General features: G+C 40.8%; 1 protein-coding gene across 2 annotated transcripts in view; it reads left to right on the top strand.

Annotated features, from left to right (window-relative positions):
- Positions 1–22,981, top strand: part of LOC308108432 (plasma membrane calcium-transporting ATPase 1-like) — a 102,169-nt gene that overhangs the window by 45,863 nt on the left and 33,325 nt on the right. For both annotated transcript variants that reach the window (XM_080461336.1, XM_080461337.1), the window contains exons 3-7: positions 11,901–12,098; positions 15,013–15,270; positions 15,898–16,023; positions 16,262–16,387; positions 19,798–19,833. In XM_080461336.1, the coding sequence (XP_080317462.1) occupies positions 11,901–12,098; positions 15,013–15,270; positions 15,898–16,023; positions 16,262–16,387; positions 19,798–19,833 (744 nt within the window). The remainder of the gene's footprint in view (positions 1–11,900; positions 12,099–15,012; positions 15,271–15,897; positions 16,024–16,261; positions 16,388–19,797; positions 19,834–22,981) is intronic.

The following is a 22,981-nucleotide window of genomic DNA, read 5'->3' as shown; positions in this document are numbered from 1 at the left end:
AATATATTATATAATATGATTAATTATAGTAGTGTACCACTTTTACATAAAAAAAAAAACCCTGATACTATAAAGTTAAGGTATTCACAGTACAGACTGCTATTATTAATTAGATTGAGCATTACATTTCTAGCTGCACATTGGTGTTGTGGTTCATATTGAGAAGGTTTGAGTCAAGATTAAGGATGGAGGCTTTTCTTTGTGGAGTCTGCATGTTCTCCTTGTGCGCGCATGGTTTTGGCTGGTTCTCCCAAAATAGATATATATATATTTTTTAATGGATATTATAAACATTTATTTTTATATTTGCCACCAAATTCAAGTGAATGAAGCAGGTAAAGAATCTGGTGATGGAAAGTGGAACCCACCATTAAATATCGGAGAAAAAGCATCATATTCTTGTGTATCTTCTCGCAGCATCATCGGTGCAGATCATGGTGCGAATCATTGATTTCAGTCTCTCTGTGACAGAAGGGAAACCTGCATGAAACCTCAGTTTCACGCCGCGGTTATCCCTTTCTCACCTTAAGCCGATTTCTCACGTTGATATCTGACTTCTCGTGGTCATATGAACAGACTCCGAGCCGAAATTGAGATGAATCACTCATTCTCTCACGTGGACGAAAACGACTTTACGCTTCAATCTTCCGCCACCAGTTCGCTAACCTGATCATCTCAGAAACAGCTTAGCATCACGTTAGCAGCCCGAGACTTCACACGGATATATTTAACCTTGTGAGATGGTTGTCTGCAGCAGCTCACTCTCCTGTTAGTGATAATTAGAGGTTTCTTCTTGAGAAGCTTCAGCGTTTTAGTCGGTAAGATTAGCATGGAAGTGGGATCTTGAGATCGTTTCTCACAGTCCATGTGTGTCGATTAATCCAAGTTCGAGCGCTTTATGCGTCATCGGAGCTCAAAACACACAGTCAGATGTAAACTTTATTTAACCAGCGCCGGGCTTTCAAAGGGTTTCATGGAAAAGACACATACGGCCCTAAAAATAAACGACTATTTTTAGGAGAACGCCAATGAGCAGCAGCGTTTTCTGTCATCGTCGAGGTGAGAAGACGACGGGAGACAGTTTTGTTTTTGTGTGTTTGGTTCCTCATGTAAAAGAGTTCAAACAATTCTCCAGGAGCTAAAACAGGCAGATTAAAAATGGATTCAAGCCATATCTGGCTGTCATCAGATGACGAGCAGATGCTGACGTTCATGCGATTCTTCTGATGTTTCTTCTCTTCTGATAAATGTCCCAATTCGCTCGACAGTTTTTCTGCCAAGGAAGCTTTTTTTTTTTTTTTTTTTTTTTTAAACCCAGTAGCGCTACATGACGCAACAGGTTAACACGATCAGAGTCGACATAAACATGTTTGTTGGCCGCATGGTGGTGGTTTGTAATTGAGAATATCCTCAATTCGACTTTGGGTGGAGAATCTTTTCCATCTGGGGTTTGCATGTTCTCCCTGTGCTTGTCTGGGTTTCGTCTGGTTTCCTCCTGTCTCCTGTAAATAATTCATTGTCCATCTGACTGTTGGGCTTTAAAATACTTTATTATACAACTTTAAAATACTTTATTATACAACATTTATGCCGAGCCAATTGAGTGAAATATTTATTTAAGCAAATTTAATTTTAAAAGCTAATTGACCTGCTAGAAATAGATATATTACAAAAATAAATCAAAGTAGTGTTACGAGAGACGGCGAATGGAGCAATGGGAAAGTGACTGGACCTGATGATCGATTCATAACATTAAAATAAATGTATGTTTTAAAATGATGCTTCAGAGCTTGCTCAGCTTGGGGGGGGCGGGTGTTGATAAAAGTCACTGGAATCTTTTCTATAACAACCAGAGTCCAACCTGGACTCAATCCGGGGATCGTGTTCTTGAAAGCAAGGATCTCTAATGAAATCGGAGCTACATGTCAGTTAGAAGCACACACGCACACAGGAGGATGTCGGTTCAGAGGTTTTCTTGGCCTGCTGGCGTGTCTGCTCTATTAGATCTCTGTGGTGTGAGAAGTCAGCAGCCAATCTGAGAGTCAGTCAGAGCTGCGTGACCTGAGACCTCCTCACTGTAACACACACACACACACACACACACACACACACACACACACACACACACACACACACACACACACACACACACACACACACACACACACACACCCTGAGGACATCCATGTCTCATGCCAATTGATGCAGAATGATCCTTGGAGGAATAAAGACAGCGAGACATGCAACACTCTTCATGTGTCATTCTCTCTCTCTCTCTCTCTCTCTCTCTCTCTCTCTCTCTCTCTCTCTCTCTCTCTCTCTCTCTCTCTCTCTCTCTCTCTCTCTCTCTCTCTCTCTCTCTCTCTCTCTCTCTCTCTCTCTCCCCCCCCCCTCCTTTTAAAATTGTTAAATGTGAAGTTCGTCTGAAACGTTGCACAGTGTTGAATTGGAGGGAATTTTCTCTCATGTGCAAAGTGTCATATTTATATTTTAGGAGACGCAAGCTCTGCTTTCAGTCTGTAAATAATCCATTCAAAGTTATTTTAGAAAACACATTTATTTTCTGTTGTAGTATTTATTGATGTACTTTATTTAGTGAGTTAAATAAGTTGCATTTAGGGGTGTGAATACAAGTCAGCTTTATCACTGCACAGTGAAATCTGAAAGAAATCACCATTTATTGTTTTGATGGTTGAATATAATTATTTAGAAAGGAGAAATTCCATCTCTCTGTGTTGGTGTGTGTGTTTTGAGCGGTGTGTGAAGGGCTGTCACTCACAATCAGAGCAGAGATCATGTCATTCCGGATCTAATAGATCGTTGAAATCACCCACCTGTGCCTTCCAGTCATTAAACCAAAAGCAAAATAAAAGCTGAAAAATGACCACAGGTGTTGTTCTGACTCTACACTTTTGCTGGATGTTATGTTACTCATGCAGATTAAGTCTGAGCGAGCAGCACTGCCAGCCTGCTTGTATTTTTTATTTTTTTATGGCTTCAACACATATAATGTAATTCTATTACTAGTCAATCATAGAGCGAAGCATTTGGTTCATGGAAAAAATAGTCATCTTGGGAATCGCAGAAGGTCATTTATTACCACCGTGGCTGTTTATAATGTGTTCCCTGACGCAGTGTATTATAACTTCAACATTTATAACCATCCTCATCACAGAGAGTGAATTCCCCAGTATGATTTACAAAGCAAGTAAAGGACTGAAAAATAGTGGCAGTTCGTGACTGGGGGCCGGTGTGTGTGCGTGGCTTCTCTCCTCTGGTCTTCATACGTGTTGCGGTGTGTGAGTATGTGTGTACGTGCCATCTCCTACACATCTTCATGCATATTTTAGCAAACTGAATGGACGTTTTGTCCAGGAAAGAGGGAAACATCCTCAGTAAAGGATGTCCACATTAAGATTATGAGCAGTAACTGCGAGGGCATCGATGTGCGTGTGTGATATTTACAATGAGAAGCATTTCGACAGCGACACTAACTAGAAGAGCGTGAATATTAACTGCAGACACGAGCAGTGATAACCGAGATTACATCCATTGCTATTCTGTACACATCCGCTTTACTCTATTCTGTTTCGCTCCATTCTGCTTTAGTATGTTCTATTCTGATCTGCTCTTTTTCTTTCTTCTTCTGTCTTGTTTTCTCATTCAATCTATTCTATTTTGTTCTTCTCGTTCCTTTCTAATATATTCAGATTTAGCTTTACGATTGGTTTCTTTTCACATGTGATCTTCTCAGTGACATACTTTGAATATTTTTAAACCGACGGTTGCCAAGGAACATTGTTTAGCAGTGTTACTTTCCAGCCTGCTGTCAGACAGACTGTGTCATTGACATGTTCTTCCTGAGTATTCTATATAACCTATTTCAAACACGAGCTTGTTAAGTTAATAAACTACTCTAATTAGCCTGCAGATGTGAGTATATGTGTGTGCGGTAGGCTTTTCTAAAATAAAACCAGTTTCTGGAAGACATTAACAACTCTGCTCTTCTGTCTGAAAACATTTCTCGGGGTACAATCCGGGAAAACCCGCAAGTTTAACTACTAACAATCAACCTCATTTGTTCGCCTTTTCAGATTTTCACAAAAAATAGGCTGGAGGTCCTCATAAAAGCTGATTTCATGGTTTATTTCTTCACACGCTTGCATACCCTGCAGCCCACTGCTGTGTGAACTTATATTTGAACCTCGCTGTTCAATAGAGAGCCAGTTTAATCACAAGTGAAGTTGCAGTAAATCTTCTGGCGGCACCGAGGTCACGTTTGCTCTCCTGAGTGAGCGAGACGTCCTCGACCGTCTTCGACTTCAGTCGGGAATAATATCACGTGGTGGATTTTGAATCTCCGGACATACTTCCTTCCATGCTTTCTTTCCTAAACTGGGAGTGTTTAAGAAAATGTCATCAGTGGACTTCAATGAACTTTCCTTTATGTAGCACATTTTCACTGCTTCATCGGTCTCAAAGCGCTTTACAATGTCATTAGTATTCATCCATCCAAACACACACACACCAATGGCGGCAGCTGCCAAATTGCCCTCAGGCTCCTCTGGGGGCGATTTGAGGTTCTGTGTTTGGCACAAGCACGCCACGACACATGGACAGGTTGAGATGGTTTATAGAATAACTGATGTTGCGTTTGGAAGACCTGAGTGATATTTGGGTGGAAGGTGTCAGGGATCGACATACAGCCTCCACCAGGCCTGTGAGTGACCGTGGGAAACTGAAATGGAGTGAATACCAGCCCCATTCAGCCTAAATTAGACCTGGGTGCTTCGTTTTTGGAGCAAATCTGTTTGGGAATAGCGGTTAACTTTCAAATATTGGAAACAAGAACCTCCGGGGTCAGAGATGACTTCTGGTCCACGCACGTTTTTGGACGATGAGAGGAAACCAGAAAACTCATTCACAGGGAGAACATGGAAACTTCAGGACCATATTGGCCATATTGTCACTGTGAGGTAAAAACATAAACCACTCCACTACCTTACAACTCCCAAACTTTAGAATCACCTTTCAGGCACACTTGTGCTTCACTCTTTAAAAGCAAAAGACCAAAAGAAAAGAAAAAAACTGAATAACAACGTTCAAACTTTGGCCTCAATAAAACACACTCCAATATTAGTTCATAATTGTTATATATAGAAATTTACACGTATAATGTTTAGGAAAGCCAAAGCGGTGCGGGACAGAAAACATCTACTCTAAATTAACAGCACCTAGAATAACTATTGCAAACGACAAGAACCCCTGTAGAGGACATTTGAAGGTGAAATGCTGTTAAAATTGGATTTTATATTTAGATTGAAATGCAAGATTGTATTTAGGTTGGGTTTGAGTTAGTCAATAGTTTAATTCTTGAATTTGTGGCTTATAGAATAGAATACTAAGGTCAAACGCGAGATTAGCACAACGATGTGAAAATGGCATAACCCGTTTCTGTGAGTGTCTGCAGCCGTTGGTCCAGTTGTGGGACGTCAGTGAAAGAAATTAAGATAGAAAAGATGAAGGCGAGGACAGCTGCTGCATGAACCGCTGAGACGAGGAAGAAATCTGGATGCAGGACTGAGTCTTTGTTGTAGAAGGACAATGAATGAAAGTGAAAACTGTTTGTAGTAACTGATGAAGCTGCCTGTTGGCTTGATGAGGCTGTTGGATTGGAAAAGAGACCTTGTTTTTTCTTTTTTTAACCAATGAAGTCCATTTGTGCTGAAAGCTGAAATTCATAAACATCTGTGACAGGCGAGTGTGCAGCGAGCCGCTCGTCTGTTGTTGGAACATCGTCCCGGAGCTTTAATCTGCATCTCCATGGGGATGTTCACCAACAACCAGTCGAAGCCAGGCAATAGATGAAGCCTGCCATCACAATCACGGCATTCAACCAAAGGAGAGGAAAAAAACCCACATCTTGAATCGCTCAAGCGGCCGGTGATTCTGTTCGTTATTTTAGTGTGACAGCAGCTTTCAGCATCAGTCACCGACTTCAGTGATCAAGCCAGACTTTGAAGTGAACTCTGGTGTGATAAAACATTGGTAATGATGACTCTGACAGCAAGTGTATTTTTAAAAATTCGCCCGTCATGAAGATGTTGCTTCTCCAGCTGGAAGCTGCTGAGATAATTCATCAGACGTGTTGGGAAGCTGAACTCGAGGGTCAAATCAATGGATGATGCACGGAAATCTGTGGATGTTCAGGGTGGTGCGTTGGAGTACGATGGCGTTTCATTTTGAAAATACATTTTAGAATAACTCTCCCTGTATGTCATCTCACCTCACTGCACGTCACCGCATCCCGTCACACCGTTGCGTCCTTTATATTCAATTCAAATCATTTTTCTTCAACATGGCTTTATCCTCATCTGATCTCATCGTTTGTTTTATTGTTTCCTTATATATTTTCCCCTTCTCATTTATTTATTTTTTATTATCAATTCTGTCCTCATCTTTTTGCTTTTTATCATCCTTTCTCTTTTCTCTTCTCTTCATTGCTTTCCCTTTCTCAGTGTTTTTCATCTCATCTCTTAGTTTCGTCAGTGTTTTTCCTCTTCTCATTTCTGGAATTGTTGCTTCCTTTCTATACTCTTTATTTCACATTGCTTTAGTTTTCAGCGCATTTTATCTTGTTTTGCAACTTTTTTTTGTTATTTAAAATTTTCTAACCCTATTGTGTATTATTATTATTATTATTATTATGGGGACATTTTCTTTTTATTTCAAACACATTTAATCTACAGCAAGGCTTTTCTCTTCCTGATCTCGTCTTGTCCTTTTATTTGGCCTCATGTTAATCCTAATTTCACCACATCACATAAAGCCCACTTTGTTTTGGTATTTCGGGTAATATCAGGTCATCGCACCACTTCGTTTCTGCAATTCCCCTCCTCTCATAACTTCCTCTCATTTATAGTGTTACTTAGTTCGTCGCTTGACTCGATTTTGAGATTTTCATTTTCCATCATCTAATCTCGCTCTGTCTCATAACTCCACGCTTCATTATGCTTTATTTTATAACAACCACTGCCAGAGTCACCTCGGCTCACCCCATCTCATTCTTCATCTCGTCATTACAAACAAATCTCACTCCATCTCGTCTCACATCATCGTCTGGCTCCAAACTATTTTATGTCATCCTCAGGGAGCCGGTTTAAAGGCGCACCATTCCATTTTCAGCATCTTTCCTCCATATTATTTCTGCCTTTCTGAGTGCCTGAGACGCGTGTTGGTTTCTGTTCTGCTCTTTAATACGGATGCTTCGATTCAGGGCCTTGTCTTGTGAGATTAGTTGATATTTTCTTTTGTTTTATTCCCTTTTCCCGATCATGTCCTACAACTTCATCTATTTATTTGTTTTGCCTAATCCCGCCTCGCCTCATTTCTGTTTCTAAAAACTAATTTGTCCTCTTCTCAAATCACAACACTTTATCTCATTATGTCACCTTGAGTGTTCAAATGTTCAAGAATTCTGCTGAGTCTATTGGGTTCTGATCGAAGCACTTGAAGCAGGAACAAACGAAACGTGAATGCGTGTCTGTGTATTCTGGAAAGAGTTGAGGGGACAGATCGTTTGTGAGCTCCAGAGTTGACTGTTTGATTTCCGCTTTTTCATCTCTACATGTTGGAAGTGTCCTAGATCCAGTTACTGAAGCTAAAATGTCTCCTGTCATGTCTGATGGTGTATTTATTTCTGGTTCAGCGATCTAAATCTGTTCACACTCTCGCTATTTGATGGCTTGTCATCCTTGTTGGTATAAAAAGAGCAGCCCCTTAAGAAAGAGCCATTACATGTTAAGTGAAGACATATTTTAAGATAAGATCAATGTCTGTGTTGTGGTAAGCAAGGCAAAGGAGGTACCATGTCGGTGAGAAAGCATACAACTTTTGGTAGTTTAACTTGTTTGCTGTGAATTGATTAAAAGAATGAGGTGGCTGCAGAGAGATTATGAGGAGGAGGAGGAGGGGAACTTTCCATTCAGCGCGTACTCAGAGATTCATCAGGGATCCACAAGAGCCGGCCATTAGTGAGGCATATGGGGATATTACGACGTCTCAGCTCTTGTTCTTGCTGACTTTCAGAGCCCGCCTTCATGAGAAATCCTGGCAGTGCCGTCTGTTGACATTCGGCTCACGTTTCACTGCACATCTCCCAATTTCACTAAGAATCCACGGCAGCCATGTTGCTGCCCACACAGCCATGCAGAGCAAGACTCAGACCTTCAGGTTTTACTGATGGGATTTATCAGAAACGATACACATCAGTGGAACTATTTTCCATTCGAACTATCTCTGTGCTCTGACAAGTCCATGTAAAAAAAACAACATTTCCCACCGTTGTGATGTTACGTCTCTTGTCATTGATAACAAGGTCATGTGTTACAGAGCTCAGCTCAGAACTTCTATAAATACAGATGAGCTGACGATCGCCTGCTTCTAATTACTTGAGCGTAACACACTACAGATGGTACATTTAAAATCTCATTTGCATCTATTTTTAATAAGGGTGCAGGTAAGCATCTCTGAAATCGGATGCCGTCTCCTGCTGCAGTCAGGGTCCGGGCTGACTCGGGCGGGGATCTTTTTGTTTTTATTGTCTTTATATGGAGCGTGAATGAGCGGCTGGATGTGAGTCACCGCTGGAAAAGGACGGTCACTGCTCTGGAATCAATAACGTACGGATATTGTTTGGTCTTCGGCGAGCGGAGGTTTGGGAGCAGACTCTGTCCGCTGAGGCACAGGAAGTGAAATGTTGCAGTGATTTTTCAATCCACTGAACTTATCGACTCATTAGATAAATCCTCTTGTGACTGATGCTCACAGAAGTTTTGAGGCAGTTTTGTATTTTTTAGAACAGTCTTATATCCATGTTGATTCTCGCCGGGTGAAGCTGAGTGATAAATGTAGCCCGGGTCGTTCTTATCTGGTTAGTGTTGACAAAGCCACAAATAGCTCAGGGGATTTTAGTCATAACCAACTGAAACTCTTAAATAATAAAACTTGCAGGAAATTGGAGTTATTATATGCGCATGCATTTATAACTTTAAAGAGACTGCCTCACAATGGTTTGGACCATTTTATTGCCTGTGGATTAGTCAAAGTGTGTTAGAATTATTAGTGCCAGACTGTTTTTGTTCACTTGATTACACGATGGTTCACCCTGGTATGAAGGCCACAGTACTCCATTACAGATCTTAAATACTCTACATTTTACACTAACAGTAATATTCCCGGTAAATATAAACGTTACACCATGTCTGCATGGATAGATCCTGTATTTGTACCTATAATTAAGTTCCCATCTATACAAGTTTAAATGTCTATTGTCCCCGTCCCCCCCCAAATAAATAAAAAAATTAAATAAAATGGAATTTCTGCCCTTGGTGTTGACGTGGAGCAGCTTGGCTCTGGAGGAGCAGCAGATTGCCTGTTCAGCAGGAGGGATGTTCAGTTTAATTCAGGCTGCCACGGATTCATCACGAACACACTGTGGTTTTGGTGGTGGTCCCCGTCTTTAGGGTCAGCGTCCACACTGGGGGCCACTGGGTGAACCACGGGAAGATTGACAGAAAGAGGAAACAACTTCTTTCCATTTTTCTCTTCTGTCGCCCGCCAAACTGACCTCCCGAATAATTTACTCGCATACCACATTTCCCTCAGTGTTTTCTGAGGCCATACCTGCTTTCTGCATTTCTAGCCTAGTGGGGACAACGGGTCATTTTGAGGGGTCACAAGATAAAAGCTGTTGCTGCAGACAATATGAGTCAAACTTGGAAAACAGGTTTAGTTCGCCAATCTGCATAGGTACAACTGAATGCAGTGTTAATTTCATTGACTAAGACTGTCATGAAATATATTTGTCAACGAACCTTTTTCACGGACAAAGACTTGATAAAAACTAAATAAAAAGTAAGATATGAAGACGAAATATAGCTGACACTTTAGTCAACGAATCAAAACGAGACAACCACGTTAGGGCGAGACGAACGGACAAGAGATCCAATCAGAGCTGCTCTCATTGCTGGACAAGTTGGGAAGACAACCAATCAGAGCGAGTCCTACAGAGTCGGTTGATCTATGTGAAAAGCAGAGACGTTCTAAACTTTACAAATTTTGCAGGACTATCAAAATAATTCGAAACATAAATACATAGCAGTTAAAACCAAATGTTGGCTTTAGTTACTGCAGCACACAATCCCCCCACATAATTTCAGGCTTTTTTCAATTTTCTCAGTTAAAAAAAAAAAAAAGGAATTCATATCCAACTATTGTTATATTTCCATATTCCTGTTTGGAATGCCTCAAAGCGGGGGGGGGCAAGTTCTTCATTTCATTGACTTCTTTGGCAGTCTATTGCGCTGGATGTGTGTTACATAATCCTGCCAGTTTGAACTGTAATCCAAAGCAGCCACTGCTGTTGGTGCAGAGGAGACAGTAAAGTTGCATTAGCATTTTTATTAGATGCAGCATTGGTAAACACCCTCGAGTGCAGGATGAGTCATCAGGCAGGAAAAAGAGCAAATCTGATTTTTTAGCTTTTTTTTTTTCTTCCCACAATTATTTGGCACAGATCAAGAAATAAATGAACAACCACCCAAAACTGTTATGGAAATGTACGTTGTACACTGTTTCTCATGAATCTGGAGTGTTGATGGAAACTTTAAGAGGAAGTGCCAACTTGACGTTTCTGTTTGATTCCTGATTTTGTCGAAATAGAGATGTAGTTTCATTGTCCACGAAAGCCGCAGTTCTAAATGTTTTCACAGAATCTAATGACTGTGTCATCGCCGAGCTCTGCAGAAAGCTTGATAATGAGCCAAGCATTACAATCAAGTGTGTTGGAGCACAGAGAAAACATGTAGGAATCAACACCTCTGCTTCAACACAACATGTGTTGTTTGCGAAACCTGTTCTCAAATTATACGTCTGAAAGTTCCTTATTTGTTGTGCCTCTCACACGTAGCTGCTGCATGTATAGACGGGAAAAGAGGCATCTTGAGGTGGCCATCTACTGCGACTTTGGCTGTCTCAGACGAAAGATGTGCCATCGTCACACTATCTTTCATCCTGATTTGAATTCTGAGGTGTTATGTCATGCAGCGAGAGCGGTTCACAAACAGCCTGATAGAATTTTCTGACGGTGTCAGAAATGTTGCTATTCGGTCTTGGAAAAACTTGAGGTCCCTCCTAGAGACGCTGGAGAATGTCTGGTTGTCTTTAGTCTTCATCCTGCCACTTTGAGCCCGTGTAAACTAAGATGGATGGTTTTAAACTGCATCAACAGCACCGGTACCGAAGAGCTGCAGTCTCAGGCTCAAATCTGGATCGTCTCCACTGCCTGGAAATGAACAGGCTGATCAGACTTGCTCTTTTCCCATCAGGGGCCCTCTGGGTGCAGAAGCTAAAATTAAAGTGAAGATGCTTTTAAAGATAAAACCATGTGTGTTTTTTTTATTTATCGTTTAACATCCTACAAAGTGCTCTAAACATAAAACCTCAATCAGTGTTTTCATTTTTTTTTTTTTTTTTTTACTTTACTTTACTTTCAGAGCACTCCTCTGTACACTTGCGCAGAGTTTATGAAGGTACTTGGCAGATCGGTGGTGGTTCCTCTGTGGATTCACACTGCCACTGCATCTCAGGCTGACTCTGTGGTGTTGGAATTGAAATTGGGTCACATCAGAACACATGCTCTCTTTGAATGTCACTCAAACACTTTCTTTTTTTTTTTGGGTACATTTTTGTGCCGCGTTTTACTGAGTGGAACTCGTACATTTGTTTCTTGGGACTCTAAAGAACATCACGCTCAACTCAAGCTGGAGTTTATGCTCAAGAAATAGTCAACATATGGTGAAAACACTTTAAGTATTGAGGTTACATGTTTGTGTCTGCAGGTCTGTCCGGTAACCCCGTCGATTTGGAGAAGCGGCACACCTCGTTTGGAAAGAACTTCATCCCCCCAAAGAAGGCCAAGACGTTCCTGCAGCTCGTGTGGGAAGCTCTGCAGGATGTCACGCTTATTATCCTGGAAATCGCTGCAATCATCTCGCTCGGCTTATCCTTCTATCACCCACCGGGGGGCGACAGCGAAGGTTTGTGCAGTCGGTGCTTAGATTTACATACGAATTCACTTAACTTTAAGCTTCAAGCTTTAATCATGTATAACAGGAGAAATGACCGGATTTCCAGCTAAAATTATGAAAAGGAATACACATAATATTGAGCATTCTAGATTAATATGGAGATATATATTCATTTTAATTTGTTGTACTTTATAGTAGATTGATTTCTAAATATATTCAAATATTTGCTTTGGTTTCACTTTATTTTGGTATTAAAATACATATTTTTGTGTGTTTTCTTATTACTTTTAAAAAATGTATTTATCCAAATTGCTTTTTATGCATTGACCTCATCTTTGGTTATGTTTTAGTTTAGAGCACAGAAGAACCACATGAAAAATTAGTGCTGCTCGTAAAGGCCGAAACTTAAGTTGACTTGAATTTTAGTCATTGTCAATTAACACTTGATAAGAAGTGTTTTTTTTTTTTTATAACATAATTGTTATGGCCTACTGTTGCTCTGCATCTGCATGTTGAGTTCAGAAAATAAGTAAATAATACTTCTTTTTTTTTTTTTCCATTAAAGCTCTTTTTTTTTTTTTAACTGTGAAACACCAATTTTGTGAGGTTAACAATTGCTCGTTCTGCTTGCCAAGATGCTCGACCCAAGCGATAATGTATTAATAGTCAATACCATGAAATATATGGCCATTTTCCGTATGATGAAGCCCATAATAATTTCATCTGATTCAGGATTTCTCAGTGACGCCCAGGGGACCGGTCAAGTAGAGCTGCTGGGCAAATGTCACTTTAGATTTTTAAAATGAAAGGAACAACAAATAATAATAAAATAAGATGCACTTTTCTTCTAATGTTAGTGCACTGATACGTTTGACCGATTGACATAAATAACAACAAAAGAAAAGAAAATGTTGTGATGTTTGGTCACCTCAGCCATCAACTTGTTGGGTCTTCATCAAGTGTTTTCGTCAAGTACAGAGAATTAAAATCGGTCATTACGAACCATCAGTAGATTCCAATTCACGGTTTGAGCGATGATCTGATCTTCACGGTAGCGCTGTGCAGCCGCGGACTCCTAAGCAGCTGACTGAGGATTTGAAAATGAAGGATGCCGACAAAGCAGACGAAGGCTATAAAAAGAAATCAAAGCACTTTCGACTTGCAATTTCCACGGTCTGAAATGTCATTCAGACGTGGCGGTAAAGAGGAAAGAGATCCGCGCTAAGGAGCTGTAGGAAGGTTTTGCTGACACACCGGTGATGGTGTGGTGCCACACTGTCTCACCGGTGCAGCTTTAACTCTAATCGACATCACCAGAGTTATTGGGAGGAAACCTCGTGCGCCACCGCGTCACAAAATCCAGGGTCATTCTGCGAAGCAGCTTCTAAGTGATGCTGGACGGGTCAGATAAATTGCAGCTTCGCTCAACAACACAATGATCGGTGCTGAAGACTTTCCCAACTATTAAATATGGCCTTTGAAATATTCCGCCCTGTGGTTGTCTGGAGCCAGTGGCACAAGAAATGTTTGAGCGAGGAACCGTGTTTAAATATCCGCAAATTCAGCACAGTCGGTGAAGCTGAAAGTGAATAAAACAGGACAATCATCCAAAGCACATCTTAATATGAGTAACAAAATACTTCAACAGAAACACCAAGGGAAAGTTGTAGAAGAGCCGTCGCCGTCTCCTGACCTGAACGTCGCAAAAAAAAAAGAAGTGTGTTTGTGGATCTTAAGATGTACTGGCGTGCAACAACGAAATCCAAAAATACTTAAGCGCATGAAGTGATCTTCAAATTCTAAAATCAAGAAGAGGCAGACTCTCATCTGCTCCCAAAATCTGTGATACCTAAAAAAAATACGAGGCCTAAGCACTAATTTAATTCTCAAACTATGGAGAGATTACCTCACTGCTCTCAGCATGACTTTGGGGTGCTCGATGCTCAACCTTCTGGTTGCTAATATTCTGGTGCAGCTGCCATTACGTCGTTGTGATCCCTGCATATCTTTACACCTAATGTGCAAAGAGAATCATGTTATAATGCAGTAGAATTAGAAAATGATCACACCCACACATTTGATGCCCACTTGTACAATCAGACATTAAAATCCATTTTGTTTCAGTTTAGTCGAAGTCGGTGATCCATCAAACATTAAGGCAACGTCAAGGATAAATCCTGTCGGCCTCTCATATCAGCAGTGTTGGAAAGTAGAATCTCCCACTGACTGAATACTGATGTGAAATCAGTAGCAATTAAAATGGAGAACATACTTGTTTAGCTGTATAACGGTTCTTCCACTCAGTCCGGCTCACTGTGCCCACTGTTAGCTTCAGCATTAGCATCTGCTCTGATACTATTTCAGTAAACTTGTGTTTACTGGCGGAGCGCCTCATTAATCCTGAACTAAGCCATCTTTAAAGTAGATTATTAAATCAAACCTCCAGATTATGAAACGTCTTCTTCCCAGTAACTGATGTGATTTCAGCTGTCGGGTCATTAGACTGACACTCTTCCACTCCACTGTTACAGCAACACTACAGCTACATGGTTAAGATCAGATTATTTGACCACATGAACACTATTGAAAGTGAATCATTGCAGTAACTACTGAAGTATCTCCACTTTTCGAAGTTGTAACTGCAGTTTCTTCCAGGCCAATACTGTTTCTATACTATTTTGTGTCCCTAACCTGTGTCCCCGACCAATGGGACAATCCAGATGGACGCGCAAATATATATTGAATTGCGTATCTTGTGTTTCTGTACAAGCGTAAGGTTCATATCGCGTCGACTGAATCTGAGCTATATTCTCCTGTCTTGGTAATTCTGTTGTAGGTTCATGGTGAGTTTCAGTGGATCCATGGGTTTGTTTGTTTTTTGAAGTTCAACATGTCCTTTTGTCTTCTGTTTTTCCCCACACAGCATGTGGTGAGGTCTCCGGTGGCTTCGAGGACGAGGGAGAGGCTCAGGCCGGCTGGATCGAAGGCGCCGCCATCCTGTTCTCGGTCATCATCGTGGTCCTGGTGACGGCCTTCAATGACTGGTCAAAGGAGAAACAGTTTAGGGGGCTGCAGAGCCGCATCGAGCAGGAGCAAAAGTTCACCGTCATCCGCAAAGGTCAGGTCATCCAGATTCCCGTGGCTGAGATCGTGGTCGGAGACATCGCTCAGATCAAATACGGTATGAAAAACGCACACTGGACATGAGCATTAACGGTGTGAAGCTGAAGTTGTTCATTGTGCATCGATTTTTCAACAACAGTCTCCATGTTGTCTGAAAGACGTTGTGATTCGCTGCTTGTGTGCCGAACACTGTCGGCGAGTTATTCATCCTCTTCCAGCCTAGTTAGTCTTGCTGTACATGTTGGCCCCTCGAGATGGTGAATCAAGTCAGTGAAAGAAAACACAGAAGTCAATCTAACAAAAGCTGTCGCTTCTTGCGTCCGATACAGTTTAATAACAGTCGCACGTGTTTAAAACGGCTCATTTGTTGATGTTTTGTGCGATTATGGTTAATTTGGAGCTGCAAGTGATGCATAATAGGATGTGTGTGTGTGTGTGTATATATATATATATATATATATATATATATATATATATAATAATTTTTTTTTTTAATCCAGGTCCTTTTTAACAAAACCTAAAAAAAAAGAAGTAACAGTAAATTTTTGACGTTCTTCTCTTAAAGTCCAGGTTTTTGAGACCAAAGGAGCAAAAATCAGTTCACGCCGACGCTGTTTGGAGAAATAAATGTAATGTAACAGTGGGGCCGGTGGGAATAAATCCACCTGACCTTCTCTGCCTGCAGGAGACCTGCTGCCTGCTGACGGTATCCTGATCCAAGGCAATGACCTGAAGATTGACGAGAGCTCCCTGACAGGGGAGTCCGACCAGGTTCGGAAATCAATGGAGAAGGACCCCATGCTGCTGTCCGGTGAGCGCCAGTCACACATCATGAACTCTCCCAACAGATTCTGTTTGTTCCTCTACAGTAAAATCAAGTTGAGTTATTATTAGCAAAGACAGCTTGATGTATTTTCAATGTATTCGCAAACCTTTTAGAACTCAGTAATTCTGTGTAAAGTACCTGGCGGGGTATCTTAAGACGAAACCATAACACAGTGCCTGTAAAAAGGTTTTTTGTCGTGACCGTTTTCTGAAATCCTCCTCAGGGACCCACGTGATGGAGGGATCAGGCAGGATGGTGGTGTCCGCTGTCGGCCTTAACTCTCAAACTGGCATCATCTTCACCCTGCTTGGCGCCGGCGAAAACGACGAAGAGAAGAAGGTCAAGAAAAGTAAGACATGAGACAACGCCAGCCGCTAACGTCTTTCAAAAAAAAACAAAAACAAAAAATCACCACCTCATGTTGAGGAGTGGAGGTTCATACGAGGAGAGTAAGTCTCTGAAGTGTTTGGAGGAAAGTTTGGCTAGATCGACAACTTTCACCGCGTCTGCTTCTGAATATTTCTACTCTACTGTTTGAACAGTGCAGATCGGAAATATTTGCACAATTTTATTTATTTTTTTATTTTTTTTCCTCTTCCGTTTTTTAAATCAGCTGGTCTTGATTTGAAGTTTCTCCTGCCATACCAGCTGACTCCGTCAGCAGAATAGAGTTCATCCCGCCTGGGCTGAAAACAGCAGAGCTGTTTGAAGGGTTGAAGTCTTTTAACTTTAATCTGAGCACAAATACGCCCTCAGTGAATAAATGAGACCACGGTTGAATTAACAGGCGATGACACGAGTACATCAATTTACAACGTTTACAACAGTAATTCGCTCCCAGAACTATGTCTCACGCACCTTTTATATTAAAACTTGTTCCCAAGTTTTCCCAATCGGCACACATATCAGGCTGCTTTCCTGTATTTCTACAAAGCTGAAATTGAAAACTGCACATCTGTAGTTATGTTTTGAATGAGAAAATAAGTGTTTCCTCCAATAAATTATCAATGAAAGAAGCCAATGACAAGTGTTTATTTACAAGCTTTGGGTTTACTTTCAATATCAAGGATCGTTCTGTCTCATACATTTTTTGGGGGGGAAAAATGTGTTAACCTGACTGTGTTTCTGCTTCTTTTAGTTTTTTCACATTGGATTAAAACCGTTAATCCGGTTCTAAAAGTTGTAGTTGATGTGTATGTGCCATTAAGACTTCAGTCGACCTCATCACACAAGATGAAAATGTCGCCATTACGAGCACTGATGACCGGTCCCATTGAGAAACGTTGTGGTCTCATTTATTCCTGGTAGTTTCTGCACACTGTTGGGAGGGACTGATTTGATGTGATGTGATGTAACGCTGGTTAATATTGGAAGACTTTGAAGAGGAACCCTTCAAAAGCTTAAGTCCAGATGATCCTCGTTCTACCTCAGAGCAGATTGATGTAAACCAACAGGCTTCTGCAGTCGGTCTCTATTGCTTTTGATTTGCTTGTGATCATGCTAACCCCCTTTTACTCATGTCTTTTCCTTTAGTTTGTTTTTGTCCAATCATTTGTTTTGTTTTGGCCAAAGTTTTGAGTTTGTCGGGCATTCATTGTGAACTGGCCGAATGTACCAGCTCAGCGGAGAGAGACGCTCCTGGTTACCACTGATTTGAGAAAGAAAAACAAAAAAAAAAACTCAAAAAGAAACGGTAAAACATTCCTAATGAGGAGAACCACGTGACATTGTCATTTAAATGAAGCTGAACTAAACCTGGGGGGGGAAAAAAAGCATATTCAATCAAATGTCATGTTCATTCTTCTGCCTTTGAGAAGGTTTTCATAGACAAAATAACATCGTCCATGTTCAAACTTTAAATCATCAACGAAGGCTGAACTGTAGCTGAAAGTGTTATTCCACTTAACCTTTCCACCACAGCCAATACCAATTATTATCACAGCTCATTTCAAACAGATTATACATTTGAAGGCTTTCTTTTGGAAGGATGGTCATTTTTATTTATACTTTCAATTGTTTTTTATTTTTTAATTTGATCACAAATGATCTCACATGCGGGTCTTTCCTCGGGCAGGACAATGCGGATATGATCAGATGCACTAATGGTGATGTTACTGTGGGATCGTCAATAAATAATTATCCGCATTGTGGATCTAATAACTAACTTGGTAAAGATACAGTAGATCTTATTATTGAAGGCCCATAAAAGCCATCTCTGTATATTACAATTAAAACCATGGACAGCATGCTATTTGCTCTATATCTTGTTTTTTGGTAATGGGACACACACACACACACACACACACACACACACACACACACACACACACACACACACACACACACACACACACACACACACACAGACCTGCAAACTGAAGAATAACAAAGAGTTGTGTGCATGTTTGTGTGTCGGTTGGCTTTGACCTTGCTCAACCTTCTTTCACAACAAAAACGGAGAGTTTCAAATTGTTGTGACAATAATTTAACATCCTCTGGAATGAAAACACACCCGACCTGCCCCTGCCACATGCTGTTACACATCTGATCGATACACGACAGCTGACAACGATCAATAGCAGGGAGAAAGCCATAAAGGTCAGAGTTGAGATCTGCACACTGAAGGATTGAAACCAACTCCAGACGTGCACTGGTTCACGTTGTGAGAGTGAACAAGCATTTTATTTTTTACTATTTTACCAGCAGTTTAATAGAATGGTAAAACAAATCGGTGGAGTTCAGAAATGTTATTAGGAGTGGTTATGAGATCAAATCAAACCAGAGGTTATCAACTTCCTGGAAGGTTTATTTTGTTTATCAGACAATCTGTGATAAAAAGGAAACTCTATAACAGTGACGTAAGAAACAATGCAACAACTGTACAGGAAAAAAATTAACTATTCAGACTGTCTAGGTAACAAAAGTAAAATTTATCAGAATGTTTGTTGCCAACCAGCCTCATTTGTATTGAAATAAATGCTGCAATGGTATTTTGTTTCAATAAACTTAAAATAGTAACAATAATATATAATAATGGTTACTATTGTTATTGTTGTTATCAACAGTCTTGTGAAACCTCTGAATTGTGCTCTGCTGCACTGTATAATTGACTTTGGTTCAAACTTACAATTCTGCACACTTCCCAGCTTAGATCAGCTTAGATAACAGCATCCTCCTGCTATCTAAACCTAGAGCAGCTTAAAGTAGATAATCTTCTCGCAGTCTCAAGCAATAGCAGCCTATCTAAGATTTCCCAGCAGTGTAAAACTATAGGAGCTTAACAAACAAGATATCCCAGTAATCCAAATGTATCACCACCTGAGTAAGAATATTTCCCAGCAGTCTAAACCTATAGCAGCTCAACACAATTTAAAACATTAGCAGCTTAACTAAGGTCACCTTCCAGCCATTTAAAACTCTAGTAACTTAACTAAAAACCTGCAGTCTAAACCTCCAGCAGCTCAACTAAGATGAACTTCCAGCAGTAAAAAACCTACAGCAGCTTAACTAAAAACTTATCTCTGCATTCCATGTTATTTTGGTCCTATAGCTGCTTTGTGGCCTTTGGTTCTCCACAGCAGGAAGTTTTGTGTCTCTCTCCTCTGATTTGTCCATTCCTGCCCACGGCGCACACACGACACACACCCACCTGTGGGTTTCTATCAGTTTGAACTTTGTGTTCGCCCTCAGTTTGATTTGATCTTATTTTTCCTTTGAGCCATCTTATCAGCATTCCGCCCTCTCTCTCTGTCCGAACAGGTAAAAAACAAGGACCCCCCGAAAATCGCAACAAAGGTAACCCCTCCATTCATCCATCTGTCCCTCTGTCCCTCCATCCTCCCTGTTGCTCACCTCCTCCTCACCCTCCACCCAGTGGCAGGAGGGGATTGTCCAGTCCATCTCTCTTTCTCTCTCTTTCTCTCTCTCTCTCGCTCTCTCTCTCTCTCTCTCTGCTGTATAAAGGGGGAAGTTCTCTCGCCTTGCTTTACCTGTCAAAGGGTGCAACTCTCAACCTTTAGGTCTTAAACAGCCGATTCCAGTGTGGTAACATACTGTTGCCACAAATCTGATAGTGGGATCTGACTTTTCTTTGCAGGGAAAAAGTGAGATTAAAAAAAAAAGAAAAAAGAAAATCATCATCACTCAAGAAATGAATTAATTCAACATTTAAGAAAAATTTAAGATGAGCCCAGATTATGATTTATTGTTATTTTTTGGGGTTTTTTTTTGGGTGGGTGGGGGGGGTGGGTGTCCATTGTTATCCACAGTGGAACAAATTAGGTTTTAATTTGTCACTCGGCTAACGTGATAAGTGGCCACTCGCAGCTGAGGACTTAAAAACCTTCATTTCATCTCATTAAAAATACATTTTGACTGTCCATCATTCAGTTTTTAAGAAAATCGTCTGAGGGGTTAGAGTGAATATGATAACTTGGCTCATTTTTCATCTAAAGAGTTTGAATCTTCAATAACAATTATTCAAGCTTTGTTCGAAAGTAAAGTTGCCACAAGTTTATTTGACCAGTTTTTCCAATGTGAACAGACATTTCTTGGTTCTCTGCGATTCGTTGTCTAAGGTGGTATGACGATTACAGTAACATGGTAATGTTCCTAAAGTTTCTTTTTTCTGTGATGTGTTGGTAACTGTTTACAGTTATCTAATTAGTACTGTCGCTTAATCTACTCAAGTTTAGTGAGCAGTCTTATTATAACCAGCATTGACGGGGGGCTGCAATTCAGTTGCTTTATCTGCAGGTTGCTGCTGTCGAGTAAAGTCAGTTAGCTGAAGGTTGATGATCAGGTTACCGAACATTCACTGCCGGATTACCAATAAATCAAGTCCATGTGAAATATACGTTCATTAAGCTCTATAAATTTTCAAATCTAACCAATATCATATGAAACAAATACACTGGTATGGTTATCAATATATACTGAAACCATTTCTGTTGTTTGATATTTTCTTTGGGTGCTCTTATAATCCAAAACGGTGTTCAAAATGTGTGTGTTTGGGTATTTTTTTCACTCATCTTAAGTCTGTCTGATAGATGTACATGCCATTTATAAGTTTGACCTCTGAGGCGTCCTTAATAATGAATCTGATGACGCCATGACTCCAAAATCAGCCAACCTTCCTCCATGTTTCATGTGATCCAGCACGTGTCCAGCTTCCTCTGCAAGCTGTCCACACACACACACACACACACACACACACACACACACACACACACACACACACACACACACACACACACACACACACACACACACAGCTACCCTCTCCCTGACATCCCATGGTTATAGCATCTGGTGCAGACAATGTTTATTGATGTACACACACACAGAAACACATAGCTTCTTGGGCGCTTCACACACTCCTGCACACAGAAATTCCTCTGAGCGACGGGCACAGACGACCTCTAACAACAACCTAAATTAAAACCGATGCCTTCACTCGCTTGTTTGCATGCCAGAAGACCTGAGCACATATATTATCAGCAGCTTCAGCCTTTCACAATCTTCTAGCTCTGGAGTTTTGCTTTGTTCAACTAAAATCGTTCCAGTCATTTGCAGGGTGCTTCAAGCCACATATGTGTTGGAGCTCCATATTTGGAAGCGCATAATCCACTTACTTAGCCATTTACGACATTAAACAGTTTAAATTATGTATTTACATTGAGATGTAATATCGCTTTACATGAGAGTACATATTGATTTACTGATATAGGTAATATCAGGGTAGGACTTTCAAAGCCTCCCATCATAAAACCAAACCGACTTGCCTTTATGCTCACATGTGCCTCTGAAAACATGAATCAGAAATAATCACAATTATTCTTATAAATTTAAATGTAAGTTGACATTGACGGTATATCCATTCTTCAAACGGGCATAAAAAGCTGCAAAATGGTAACGGCAAACAAACAGCAAGGAGATGTAGAAGAAACTGATTGACGGCTGCGTAGTTTGTAATAAAAATGGACGTGGTGACATGATCTCATGCAGACAACAGGAAGAAATGGAAAACTTACAGAAACTTCTTTACAAGCACAATCTTGCCATACTCACTGATCTTGGTTAATGGTTTTACATACATTTTTAATTCAAATCACTGCATTATTTTTATTTATTTTGGGGTTTTTTTGGGGGGGGGTTTAATTAATTTCACATAAAAAAAAAAACACGAACCGTGTCAGCATTAGATCTGCTAGAAAGCAACTGTACTTGAAGTGCAGTATTAGTTGAAAACAGTGGGTTTTTTCCAATCTCTCTTCAAAACCTTCATTACATCCTGATGCGACTTTCTGTAGAGAAAAGTGCCGCGATGTCTCCCGGCTGAATTCAGGCTGTTGGTGTGTGTGTGGGAGTTGCACCCTTGCAGTATTAGTGGGCTGTGGGCTGTCGTCTGTTCCGTTGGTGTATCCTCAGTTTCTTTTTTGCCTTTTACTCCTCTCATTTCTCTCACTGTTGCCTCCTTGCAGGGTGTTGCTCAGGACTTCATGTTGTCTTGTAATCACTGTTTGACTCTCTCCCTTTTCTCTGTACACTTTCTGCCTTGCTGAAGTCTCCTGCAGCCTCCACAGCTCTGCAGCCTCCACTACCTCCTCCTCTCTGTCGTGGTTCTGCATCGCTGTCATTTTATTTTGGGGGGGGTGATCCTTTGAGTTCATCTTCTGTTTGTTGACTTGCTTTGTTTTTTTGTTTTTTTGTTTAGTTTTTTTTATTGTCAGACACCCCCCTTCCCTCTGCCCGCCATGCGTTCTCCCATGGTTCAGTGCTGCGCCTGTTAACAGTTCTGTGGTTGGTCAGTGGGTCTCAGTCCTGTTCATGTGAAGCTGTGTCGGTTAGTTCCATGTTGTGGCTTGTCTCCAGAGTGGACCACGTGCATAAAGCTGTGCAGCTTCCTGGTTTGACGCCGACTCATCCCCACATACAGAATGCT

Source organism: Lipophrys pholis (assembly GCF_963383615.2).
Source record: "Lipophrys pholis genome assembly, chromosome: 4".
Lineage (NCBI taxonomy): Eukaryota > Metazoa > Chordata > Actinopteri > Blenniiformes > Blenniidae > Lipophrys > Lipophrys pholis.
The sequence above is the reverse complement of the archived record's forward strand: the minus strand, read 5'-3'. Positions and strand labels throughout refer to the sequence as shown.